This window comes from Rhinoraja longicauda, chromosome 24, assembly GCF_053455715.1.
Source record: "Rhinoraja longicauda isolate Sanriku21f chromosome 24, sRhiLon1.1, whole genome shotgun sequence".
Lineage (NCBI taxonomy): Eukaryota > Metazoa > Chordata > Chondrichthyes > Rajiformes > Arhynchobatidae > Rhinoraja > Rhinoraja longicauda.
Genome location: NC_135976.1, coordinates 13,945,723 through 13,959,008, shown reverse-complemented (window position 1 = coordinate 13,959,008; position 13,286 = coordinate 13,945,723). Strand labels below are relative to the sequence as shown.

Here is a 13,286-nt window from a genome sequence, read left to right as displayed (position 1 = left end):
GAAAGGAAGCAGAATTAAGAATAGTGTTATAACCACAGAGAAAGTGCAGATAAAAAAAGTGCAAGCTCCTCAGCAAGGTAGATTGAGAGATTGTCATTACATCTTTATTTTACGAGAGGGCAGTTCAATAGTCTGATAACAGCAGGGAAAAAGCTGTTTTTGAATTTGGTGGAACGTGCTTTCAAGCTTTTGTATCTTCTACCTGTGGGAAGAGGGGAAAAGGGAAAATACATCCTTTTTATGGTTCCGCAGGCAGTGTGATGAAGTCCTTAGTGGGGGGCTGGTTTTGTGTGATGCACTTTGTTGCGTCCACAACTCTTGTGGCCTTGGGAAAAGCAGCTCAGTTTAGTTTAGTTTTGTTTAGTTTAGAGATACAGTGAGGAAACAGACCCTTCAGCCCACCGAGTCCATGCTGACCTGCGATTCCCGCACACTAACGCTATCCTACATACACTAGGGACAATTTACATTCAGATCAAGTCAATTAACCTACAAACCTGTACATCTTTGGAGAGTGGGAGGAAACCGAAGATCCCGGAGAAAATCATGGGGAGAACGTCATGGGGAGAATGTTCAAACTCCATATAGACAGAACCCGTAGTCAGAATCCAAACCGGATCTCTGGCGCTGTAAGGCAGCAACTCTTCCCCCCATGTCGTACCAGTTACTTAACCAAGTTGTGATACATCTCAGTAGGATGCTTTCCAGTAGAAATGTGAAGAAATTGGCAAGAGTCTTTGAAAACATGCCAATTTTGCCTATTCTTACAAAGAAGTAGAGGCGTTGGTGTGCTTTCTTGACCATCAATGTGGTGGGACCAGGACAAATTGTTGGTGATATTTATACCAAGGTATGCAAAGCTCTTGGCCAATTCCAGTTCAGCACTATTGATCCAGATGTGTGCTCCACCCGACTTCCCGAAGTTGATGATTAGCTTCTTCATTTTGCTGACATTGAGGGAGTGGTTATCGTCCATGCTACTAATCTCTGTAATTCCTTCCTGTACACATTCTTTTCATTGTTCAACCCACAATGTTGGAATCATCTGCAAACTTCTAAATGAATGGGGAGCAGAATTAATCCATACAGTCGTGTGTACGGGGAATATTGTAAGAGGCTGAGAATACATCCTTGCGGGGCACTGGCATAGTGAATTACACTGCAGGACGTTTTGTCGCCTATGGTTAGTGATTGTGGTCCATGGGTCCGGAACTCAAGGATCCAGTTCATGAAAAAATACATAATTGCCACAGAAGTGTGTGGAGGCCAAGTCAATGGATGGTTTTAAGGCAGAGATAAATAAATTATTGATCAGTACGGGTGTCGGGTGTTAAAGTGAGAAGGCAGGAGAATGGGGTTAGGAGGGAGAGATAGATCAGCCATGATTGAATGGCAGAGTAGATGATGGACTGAATGGCCCAATTCTGCTCCTACCACTTATGAATATATTATTGGATTATTCCTTCCTAAGTCTTGTTTCAGCTTAAGCTTTTGGGAGACTAATGTTGTACCTTGGTTACTTCAGCCGTTCCCAGTGACACAGCAATAAGTAGCTAGGACTGCAAAATTCATGTTATAAACTACAAATAAGAAGTGCGAGGCGACTATTTGTAAAGAAAGGATAAATAATGCTGGGTAGATTATTGCAGAAAATATTATTCATATTGCATGAGAACTTACATTTCCTCAAGCTTCTGGCAATTGTGAAAACTTGGTAATATATGAATTCGATTGTATGATAATTCCCTGTAAAAAGAGAGAAAAAATAATTATTATTTATTTTATTCTGATTGGTAAAGAATGCTGAGTGTACAATTTATAGCGAATTTCAAAATCGTCCTTAGTAATAAGCAAAATAAATACAGGTTTTGCAACCAAGAGGTCATGTAATTTGCACAGAGAAGGAGGGAACGGTGAAGGAATCTTTAGGACCAGAAATCAGCTAATACCAGGGACTTGGAATAACAGGTCTAAATTTGCAGGGTGCACATAATTTAAGAGAGATAGACAGAAAGTGCTGGAGTAACTCAGCGGGTCAGGCAGCATCTCTAGATAGATACAATGGGTGAAGTTTTGGGTCGGTCCCGACACACATCCTTTTTCTCCAGAGATGCTGCCTGACCCGTTGAGTTACTCCAGCACTTTCTGTCTATCTTTTGGTATAAACCAGCATCCACAGTTCTTTGGTTCTACCTAATTTAAGAATAGGTGCAGAGAAACTCACAATATAAATCCGATTTTTGAAGAACTATCGGCTGCGGTACCGGGGAGGCAGAGTGGCACCTGCTGGAGATGCTGCCTTACAGTGCCAGAGACCCGGGTTCAATCATGACTGCTGGTGCTGTCTGTATGGAGTTTGTACGTACTCCCTGTGACCGTGTGGGTTTCCCCTTGTGCTCCTGTGTCCTCCCACACTCCAAACACGTGCAGGTTTGTAGTTTAATTGGCTTCAGTAGAATTGTAAATGATCCCTAGTGTGTAGGATAGTGCTAGTGTAAGGGGTGACTGCTGGTCGGCACAAACTCAGTGGGCCGATGGGCCTGATTCCGCGCTGTATCTCCAAGGTCTAAACTCTAAAGTAATGTCTAAAATTGGTTCATTTTGGAGATCAGTTCATGGTGGCCAATTGATTGGAAACCCCCATGGCTGCATAATTTAATTAAAATGAATTAATTTAGATGATTGAACACTATCCTGTCAATGAAAGTCAATAGAGATTAGGACGAATAGAAATGAATAGTGATCTACGTTGATTTACACAAAATCATCAACTTGAAATTTTATCCCAGTGAGCACTTTGAAAAACTTCCATCAAAGTGGAGAGGGAAAAGACGGAACACGTACACTCAGTCAGCCTGGCCTACACGATCTCCCGGTTGCCAAACATTTTAACTCCCTTTCCCATTCCCACACTGACCTGGGCCTCCTCCACTGTCAGAGTGAGACCACATGCAAATTGGAGGAACAGCACCTCATATTTTACTTGGGCGACTTACAACCCAGCGGTATGAATTTTGATTTCTCTAATTTCAAGTGACCCTTGCATTCCCTCTCTCTACATTCTTCACCCCGTCCTTCCCCCCCCCCCCTTAGTCGTCCTGCTAGTTTTACTGTTCGTATACCCTCGTTATCACCTTCTCCACAGCCAACAATGGACCATAGTGGGCTCCTGGGACATCGGTGTCGGCTCTGATTTGATCTGTACCTTTTCAGACCTCTAGTTTCCCTCTCCTCTGACTCTCAGTCTGAAGATGGATCTTGACCCAAAACATCACCTATTCCTTTTCTTGCGAGATGCTGTCCGACCCGCTGAGTTACTCCAGCATTTTGTGCCTATCTTCGAGGGAAAAGTAGTACAGATTTGGATACATCAGGGTACTGTGGCTCAGATTCTAAATTACATGCACAATGTCCAGCCAGGTTGGGCAAGGGAACCCCCCCTCATCCTTTCTGACACATTTTGGGCCTTTGTAATGGAGGTTGATAAACATTACATGATCACTGTGAAGCAAGGAGCTCTCACTACTACCCTCACCACATAGTTCATACCCTTATACCCCAACAGTACGGTTATGGGGAGAAAGCAGGAGAACGGGGTTAAGAGGGAGAGATAGTTCAGCCATGATTGAATGGCGGAGTAGACTTAATGGGCCGAATGGCCTAATTTTTCTCCTATCACTTATGATCTTATGATTTTACCCCATGATTGAAACTTGTCCTAGTGACACACTTATCTGGGTTTTGACTGTTGCCTGATTTCATCTGCATGAAATGTCTTTGAATGATTTTGATCATTCAAGGCATTGTAAGGGCAGATTTGGGCATGTTAGTTATTCATTGTGAAGTGCAGCTTAATGCTATTTATAAAACTGCTACGATTTTCACAGCAAGTAGAAATTGATGTTAAACACTCAGACAACTGACAAATAGTTGCTGTCTCGGAAAAATATCCATGCTGAGAGTGACCGAATTAAAGCAGATAGACACACAAATGCTTGTGTAACTCAGTGGGACAGGCAGCATCTATGGAGAGAAGGAATGGGTGATGTTTCAGGCCGAGACCCTACTTCAGACTCAAGGCAGTGTCGGCGATAATATACTTCAACTTGTATCAGTATCGTGTGAACTTACCGAATATTTCCCTTTGTCAATGTACACATCAATGTATTATGAAAGAAAAGTCAAGTATGGGGGAATTATTTACTTCATGCCACCAGATTAAAAAGAAAATATTTGATATACTAATATAATCTAATCACACGGTTTATGCTTGCTGAATACCAGGTATTTCAGTCGCTTGATAATCTAAGCTTGATGACCTTCAGCTCCAGTCTTTCACGCAGATGAATGACATGCACAAGTTTTCTTTCAGCGACTTTCAGAGCGATACTGGCAAGCACGCTGTCCAGTGTGGAAGCAAGATGCAGAACAAGAACCAGAAGAAATTCCTGTTGCGTTATGACCACAACGAACAAGTTAGCCGTTCTCAGGTGCTGCTGCACGAGCCTAAGTTTTCCTGGACCGAGACAAAAAATTAAAGTAACAGAGGCTCTTGTTTTTCATTAAAACAACAAAGTGCTGGGGCAACTCAGCAGGTCAGGCAGCATCTGTGGAGAGTCATAGAGTAATGGAGTCATGCAGCCCTTTGGTCCAACTTGCCCACGCTGACCAACATGCCCCGTTAACACTGATCTCACCTCCCTGCACATGGTCCATAACTCTCTAACCCTATCCTGTCCATGTAGCTGTCCAAATATCACTTAGATGTTCTGATAGTACCTGGATCAATCACCCCCTCCAGCAGCTCATTCCATATACCCACCACCCTTTGTGTAAAAAAGTTACCCCTCAGGTTTCTATTAAATTTTTCTCCCCTCACCTTAAACCTCTGTCCTCTGGTTTTGGATTCCCATAATCTGGGCAAAAGACTCTGTGTATTTACCCGATCTATTCCTCTCATGATCTTGTACACCTCTATGAGATCACCCCTTATCCTCCTGCGTGCCTGGGAATAAAGTCCTCGTTTGCCCAACCTCTCCCTAAAGCTCAGGCCCTCGAGTCCTGGCAACATTCTGGAGAGAATGGACAGATGTTGTTTTGGGTTGGGACTCGTCTTCAGATCTTTGCTTTTGGCCGAAGAAACAAGGAACTGCAGATGCTGGTTTACACAAAGTGCTGGAGTAAGTCAGCGGGTCAGGCAATATCTCTGGAGAACACGGATAGGCGACGCTTGTAGTCAAACCTGAAACGTCACCTGTCCATGTTCTCCAAAGATGGGCAGCCTGACCTGCTGAGCATGTCCAACACTTTTGTATTTTCGTAAACCAGCATCTGCAGTTCCTTGTGCCTAAACAAACATGTTTACCTTGCTTACAATCACTGGAATAGTCACGAGATGCACTGTCACCACATCAATAGAACTGAAGTGTGAACATTATACATGCTACTTGCTTTCAATATGTGATATGTTCTGACAGCTGTTTATCTGACGTATTAGCTCGAGACTGCTCCGTTCAAACAACATGAGGTTCTCACTCAGATGGGCAATATCTATCACATTTGTTGATATTAAAAGCTTTGAATGTGCATGCCAGATAGTGATACTATTTTAGATGCACATATTGAGAAAATAATATTTCAGATAAAGGCATCTTTATCACTCCACATTGTAAAGAAACCTCGTATTTCAAGTAGTGTGGTTATTAGGGAGCTGCTGCCCTCTTTGTTAATTGTCCCATGACTTTGGGCAATACACTACTCTAAAATTTAAGGATTTTTCATTGTAATTGTTTGGGCAGATTCTTATTGTATTTTCTGAAAGAAAAATGATGATTACAGCATCAACTAAAGGTTGCTCCTTGGAGCACATGCAACCCCTGCATTCATGCCAGTCTGCTTGATGAGGCTTTCATATCACATTACAAATCAAATGGTTCATTCCAATTCCTATGTCGACACTTCATGTTTGTTTAGATCTCTCTTGATTGATATTATTCACTAAAATAAAAGCCCGTACATTTTCACGTTCCTTTTATCCATTATGCACATAACAACAAAGTGTTTGTACCTACCTCCCTTTCATTAAAGATGAAAATGCACCCTAAATTTGGTTGAACGGATCTCTTACATCACTTGTAAGACAGGGCTGCACCATGGCGCAGCGGCAGAGTTGCTGCCTCTGTGTGCCAAAGACTCAGTTTCGATCCTGACTATGGGTGCTATCTGTATGGAGTTTGTATGTTCTCCCTGCGACTGCATGAGTTTTCTTCGAGTGCTCTGGTTTCCTCCCACATTCCAAAGAAACCACCTTCGCTCAGTCCGCCTTAACCAACCTGATCTCCCGGTGGCTGAGCACTTCAACTTCCACTCCCACTCCCAGTCTGACCTTTCTGTCATGGGCCTCCTCCAGTGCCATAGTGAGGCCCACCGGAAATTGGAGGAACAGCAATAGACAATAGATAATAGATCTCTATTATATCTCTATTATCACCTCATATTTCGCTTGGGCAGTTTGCAGCCCAGCAGTATGAACATTGACCTCTCCAACTTTAGATAGTTCCTCTGTCCCTCTCTTCCCCTCCCCTTCCCAGTTCTCCCTCTATCTTCCTGTTTCCACCTATATCCTTCCTTTGTCCCGCCCTCCTGACATCAGTCTGAAGAAGGGTCTTGACCCGAAACGTCACCCATTCCTTCTCTCCTGAGATGCTGCCTGACCTGCTGAGTTACTCCAGCATTTTGTGAATAAATACCAGGTTTGTAAGTTAATTGGCTTCTGTAAATTGTCCCAAGGATGTAGGATCGAGCTAATGCATGGGTGATCATTGGTCGCGTGGACTCAGTGGGCCGAAGGGACTGTTTCCATACTGTATCTCTTACTAAGCTTAACATATAATGCGGACTTATTGGTTGGTTTGTAGTCATTCCGTTATCTGCTGTTAGATTGGTAATGAATGTCAACGGCAATGATGTGGTGCTATTCACATTTAAAATTCAAAAGATAAAGCCTGCATTAACAAAGGATTAAGTAGTATAATATGAAAGCAAGTTGCAGTATTTTTCTCAAAGTGGAGTTTTAAGGCTAGCATTACTGACAAATATAAAGAAGGGTCCCGACCCAAAATTCACCTATCCATGTTCTCCAGGGTGGCTGACTGACCAATTGATTACTCCAGCACTTTGTGTCTTTTTTTGAAAACCAGTATCTGCAGTTCCTTGTTTCTACATTACAGAATTACATAACAGATTTATATTATCCAATGTATAACCAATACAATACAAAAGTTATTTTGAGTGAGGTATGATCTATGATTAACTCTTGAACACTAAACCCTGAGTGTGCAGGAATATATCAATGATTCACTCGTGAAAATTTTATGGAGGTTTTCTGTTCATATTTAACAATATATTCAATATATAACATACTGATAGAAAAACGGGGATGGAATATGGTTTATATTGCATTCATACTGCTTTGGAGGTCTAAAGTCTCTCGATGAGTCTATTCTGGTTAACCATTCAGAAAGATAATATGTTTAGTTCAATTTAGCTTATTGTCACTTGTTCTGAGGTATAGTGAATAGCTTTTTTGTTGCCTGCTATCCAGTCAGCATAAAGACTCTGCATGATTACAATCAAATCATCCACAGAATACAGATACAGGGGATCAAGGAATAATGTTTACTGGAAGATAAAGTCTGATTGAAGATACTCCTAGGGTCTCCAATGAGGTAGATGGTTTAGTTTAGTTTAGTTTAGTTTAGTTTAGTTTAGTTTAGTTTAGTATAGTTTAGAGATACAGTGCCCTTCGGCCCAACAAGTCCTCACCAACCAGAGATCCAAGTACACTAGCACTATCCTACAGACTACAGCCAATTTACAATTACTAAAATCAAATTAACCTATAAAAAAGGACATTTTTAAGTATGTTACATGCAATGTTTAGACGTGAGACTTTAGAGATACAGTGCTGAAACAGGCCCTTCGGCCCACCGAGTCTGTGCCGACCAACGACTGACACTATTCTCCACACTGGGGGCAATTTACAATTTTACCGGAATCAATTAACCCACAAATCTGTATGTCATTGAAGTGTGGGAGGAAACAAGAGCACCCGGGGAAAACCCACGCCATCACAGGGAGAATATACAAACTCGTACAGACAGCACCCGTAGTACGGATCGAATCTGGGTCTCTGGCGGGTGTAAGGCAGCAACTCTACCGCTGCGCCACCATGATGTCTGGTGTAAGGCCGGGCTGACTTAGATATGACAAACTGCATGATATACATTATTAACATGAAATTTGGGTTTCATGACATCTTAAGAACAAACAAAAACTTAAATGATTCTTGAAATCATCAGTCAGTTCAGTTTCTGATTTATTTTTACACAGCGATGCCGAAGCACTTCACTGAAAGTTAGTGAGGAATTCACGTGTAAACTGTACTCACAACACTCGCAGATTTGGGAGTTGTTGGCAGAGTCCCCTGGGAAGTGAGGTGATTCCAGCTCGTGTCAGGGTCCTGATCAGAAGCAGAAAATTTATGCCATTATTTGGAGGAAGGCATGCGAGAAGTTCTTCAGTACATGACCTTTATTTTTACTGACAGAACTGACAATGTAATGGATAATTTGCAATGAATGAATGGCATCAAAAGAAAAGAGTAATAATTGCAGCAAAATGGTGCCTGCTGTTCATTCACAATCTACGTTTGATAAACATAAATTTGCTACCCACAGTATTTCCAGGCTGGTTGTTCCTTTAAGGTCCGGGAATTCCTTTATTTCATTTGCTCCATTTAGTGACCTGGAATTGACAGTGAAAACCCATTACTTTTCTTCATGCATTACTTAAAAGAAAAAATCTGACATAACACTGCAGATTGCAATTATTGCCCTGCCCCAACAAGTAATTATACTATCCCATCTGTGTGTTTGAAATATATCCATGTATTTCCATAATTCTAAAGTTCTTGTGGAAAATGTATGGTTAATTTATCTTTCAAATTAATTTTGTATTTTGAATATTTCAATAATCCATTTGATTTGGTTAGAGTCTTGCAATTTGTTTTTGGGAGCCACCTACGGGTTTTATGAATATTTTTTATCCTTTTGTTTTGCAGTTCAGTGTTATAATTTCACACCAATTTATCTTGTGCGTTTAAACCAGAAAATACAACTTGGTCCATTCAAACATCCACACATTTATTCATGTGCTATGCTTATAGCTTTACAATTGATTTTCTGTACCACTGGAAGCAGCTTTCATGCGATAACAGTATAGAGATCTGCCTTTGTCAGTATACACGGCCTGTGCAAGTTCGTGGCATAAACAGTCGGACTTGATCGATTGAATTGGTTGAAAGATACTGCAGGGAAACAGGTTCTTTGGCCCACCAAGTCCATGCCGACCATCGATCACCCGGACACTAGGACTAGGTTATCTCACGTTCACACCCATGGCATTCAGGGCAATTTACAGAAACCAATTAACCTATAAACCTGCACGTCTGTGCAAAGTGGGAGGAAATCAAAGCAGCCAGAGAAAACCCACTGGGAGAATGTGAAACTCCGCACAGACAGCACCCGTAGTCAGAATTAAACCTGGGTCTCTGGTACTGTGAGGCAGCAGCTCTACCGCTGCACCACTGTGCCGCCCCTGTAAGTTGCACACTAACACCACAGCACCACAGCTGAAGGCAAACTACTCCATTAGAGGAGTGCAATGATAAGCCTAATCTCAGTAATTTACTTATCCTTGGTTATTATTCTAACCCCACAAAGTATATCTGACAAAAAATTCAAAAGCACTTGTTGAGCAGCGCACCTTTTTTTGAAAACATTCACCAAATCTAATTTCCAATTCAAGTCTAAGTCAATGAGTATATGTTTAAGGCAGAGATAGATAGATTTCTGATTAGTATAAATAAGTGTCAGGGGTTATGGGGAGAAGACAGGAGAATGGGGTTGAGAGGGAAAGATAGATCAGCCATGGTTGATTGGCGGAGTATACTTGATGGGCCGAATGGCCTAATACTGCTCCTATGACTTATGAACTTATGAAGAAGATGTAGATGTCTGAAAACCATGACCACCAGTTGAAGAATAGCTTCTTCCCAACAACCATAAGGGTCTCAACCCGAAAGTCGCCCGTTCCTTCTTCCAGAGATGCTGCCTGTCCCGCTGAGTTACTCCAGCTTTTTGCGTCTATCTTCAGACTACAAAATACCAACCTCAACTATGAACTATCTTTGGCTGCACTAAAGAATTTGGGCTTCTTTGCATTAGCATTGGAGTTATTAATTTATCGAATTTTTGCTTATTATACATTAGCTGTGTACTGTGTTTTCAGATTTGTTATGCTGCTGCAAGGACGGATTTCATTGTCGGTACTTATGACAATGAAACACTCTTGACTCCTGTCTCTTTCCTACCTCCTCAGCTGAGAACTCAGAAAACTAATATAAATCACGAGGGCCAATAGGTCTGTAATTAGGGGTTCCACAGTGGCACAGCGGTAGAGTTGCTGCCTTATTGCGCAAGAGAACCGGGTTGGATCTTGACTACGGGTGCTGTCTGTATGGAGTTATTCTCCCTGTAACCGCATGTGTTTTATACAAGTTTCCTCCCACAGTCCAACGAAGTGCGGGTTTGTAGGTTAATTGGCTTTGGCAAGTTGTAAACTTGTCCCTGGTGTGTGTAGGTTAGTGTATGGGGTGTAAGAATGGCTTTGGCAAGTTGTAAACTTGTCCCTCGTTTGTGTAGGTTAGTGTATGAGGTGTAAGAATGGCTTTGGCAAGTTGTAAACCTGTCCCTCGTGCGTGTAGGTTAGTGTATGGGGTGTAAGAATGGCTTTGGCAAGTTGTAAACTTGTCCCTCGTGGGTGTAGGTTAGTGTTAGGGGTGATCACTGGTTGGTGTGAAGGGCCTGTTTCGATGCTGTATCTATAAGTGTCTAAAGTCTAACAGGTTCCACTGGAAACGCTCCAATAACTCGGATTCATTGCACTCAGGTTGGGAGTCAAGCATTCAATTACATAAGCTACTGGGCCAGCAACCTGTGAACATTGGAAAGTGAACACGTAATTCAGCTCATACTTACAAGGTGTGAAGCTTTGGCAGATACTGAAAGGCTGATTTCCCCACAAACTGGATCGGGTTATCATAAAAATGACTAAAAAGGAAGTAAATTGTTTAGATAAGCTTTCATACGACATCAATCAGTGTCAAAGCTCACATCTGCTATGCTGATGTGAACAGAGTAAAGAATCAGCTTCAATAACAAAAAGTAGTTGCCTGTAGAATTAATTGAAACCAGCCTTACAATCAGTCAAGAGACCCATATGGTTAATTTAGTTGTTTGAACAGATGATGGAAGACAATTTTCTTTACCTTCTACTAACATTTGTGTATAGTCCTCAGAACGTAGACTTTGGATGGCATCAGTTCACCAGCAATTAGCTATCTATTACCACTTTCTAAACACTAAGTTGAAAACAAATTAAATTGATATTTGTATAAAATAGTTCAGAACGGGCTGTGAAAGCCTCTTGACTGTGTTACAATGGATGAATGATTTATATATATTATAACCCAACTGAATCAATTGATATTAAATAATTAACAGCCTAGTATTGTTCAGATCACATAGAAGTATAATTCTTAGGTGTGAAGGGCTAATTCTGCCAAGAAAAATAAATAAAGGATATTCCTTTGAAGTGTGCTACGTCCACAACCACACTCTACCAAATGCAAACATTAATCTGTTAATTGTTGATCCATGAATTTACCGCTCTATAGGGAGCAGATTCTAAGGCCAATAAGGAATTTTAAACAGCCAAACAATAGAAATATTCCCCAGCTAAGTTATTTTCTGGACCACAATGTACTTTTATATATTTTAAGTTCCATTCCAGATACTGGAACACCAAAAGTCTCGACAGACCTTCCAAAGCAGTGCTGAGGAGGTGTTAATGAAGAAATACAATCAGTGAAACTAGTAGGACATTTAGGGACGAAGAGAGAGGGAATGCAAGGGTTACTTGATATTAGAAAAATCAAAACTCATACCTCCGGCAAAATATAAGGTGCTGTTCCTCCAATTTGGGTTGGGTCTCACTCTGGCAGTGGAGGAGGCTCAGGACAAAAAGGTCAGAATGGGAATGGGAAGGGGAGTTAAAATGTTTGGCAACTGGGAGATTGTGTAGGCCAAGGCGGACTGATCATCCCTAATAATATTTCCTCCCTAATACAAAAGACACACTGAGACGGAATAAATAACGGTGAACAGGAGACAATAGTATTTAAACTTACATTGTTTGTAGTAATGGATTTCCAACAAAAGCTTTTTCTGGGATTGTTTTGATATTGTTGTTATGGAATCCCCTATTGTACAATCAGAAATACATCTTATGAGTTAAATCAGTCATACGAATGTAGAAATTATATTACTATAGCAAATATCAACTGTGGCTCTCTCCTTAAATAATTATTTGCTGAGGATAGATCCCTTGCTTTTTAATCCTTTGGTTAACATCAACAAAATATATTGTCAGATTACAATTGGACTTGTTGATTTTGTTTCAAAGATACCACATGGAAACAGGTCCTTCGGCCCACCGAGTCCACGGCAACCATCGCTTACCCGTTCATATAAATTCTACGTTATCTCACTTTCTTGTCCACTCCCTTCATACTAGGATCAATTTACAGAGGCCAATTAAATTCATTTCCTTTGAAGGAAAGTTTAGAGACACAACGTGGAAAAGGGCCTTTCAGACCACTGAGTCCGCGCTGACCAACAATCACCCTGTACACCAGTTCTATCCTAAACACGAGGGACAATTTACAGATGCCAATTATCCTACAAAGCTGCACGTCCATGGATTGTGGGAGAAAACCGGAGCCTAATCTACCATGTTGAAGAATAGCTTCTTCCTAACAGCCATCAGATTGCACAATACTAACCTCAACTATGAACTATCTTTGGATGCACTAAGGAATTTGGGCTTCTTTGCACGAGCATTGGAGTTATTAATTTATAGAATTTTTGCTTATTGTATATTATCTGTGTATTGTGGACATCCGTAGGTAATCCTCGCGGTCACAGGGAGAACGTACAAACTCCTTACAGGCAGCAACCTTAGTCAGGATCGAACCCTGGTCTCTGACGCTGTAAAGCAGCAACTCTACCGCTGCGCCACCGAGCTGCCCAGACAATGTGCTGAGAAATTCAGTCACATAGTTATGTAACTCCTCGTGCAGTTGGTTCTTTAGAAAATTGTTGAAA

General features: G+C 41.3%; 1 protein-coding gene across 1 annotated transcript in view; it reads right to left on the bottom strand.

Annotated features, from left to right (window-relative positions):
• LOC144605276 (leucine-rich repeat-containing G-protein coupled receptor 6-like) overlaps positions 1-13,286 on the bottom strand; it is a 254,009-nt gene that overhangs the window by 13,083 nt on the left and 227,640 nt on the right. The window contains 5 exon segments of the mRNA XM_078420375.1: positions 1,681-1,746; positions 8,450-8,521; positions 8,737-8,805; positions 11,100-11,171; positions 12,311-12,382. Coding sequence (XP_078276501.1) covers positions 1,681-1,746; positions 8,450-8,521; positions 8,737-8,805; positions 11,100-11,171; positions 12,311-12,382 — 351 coding nt within the window.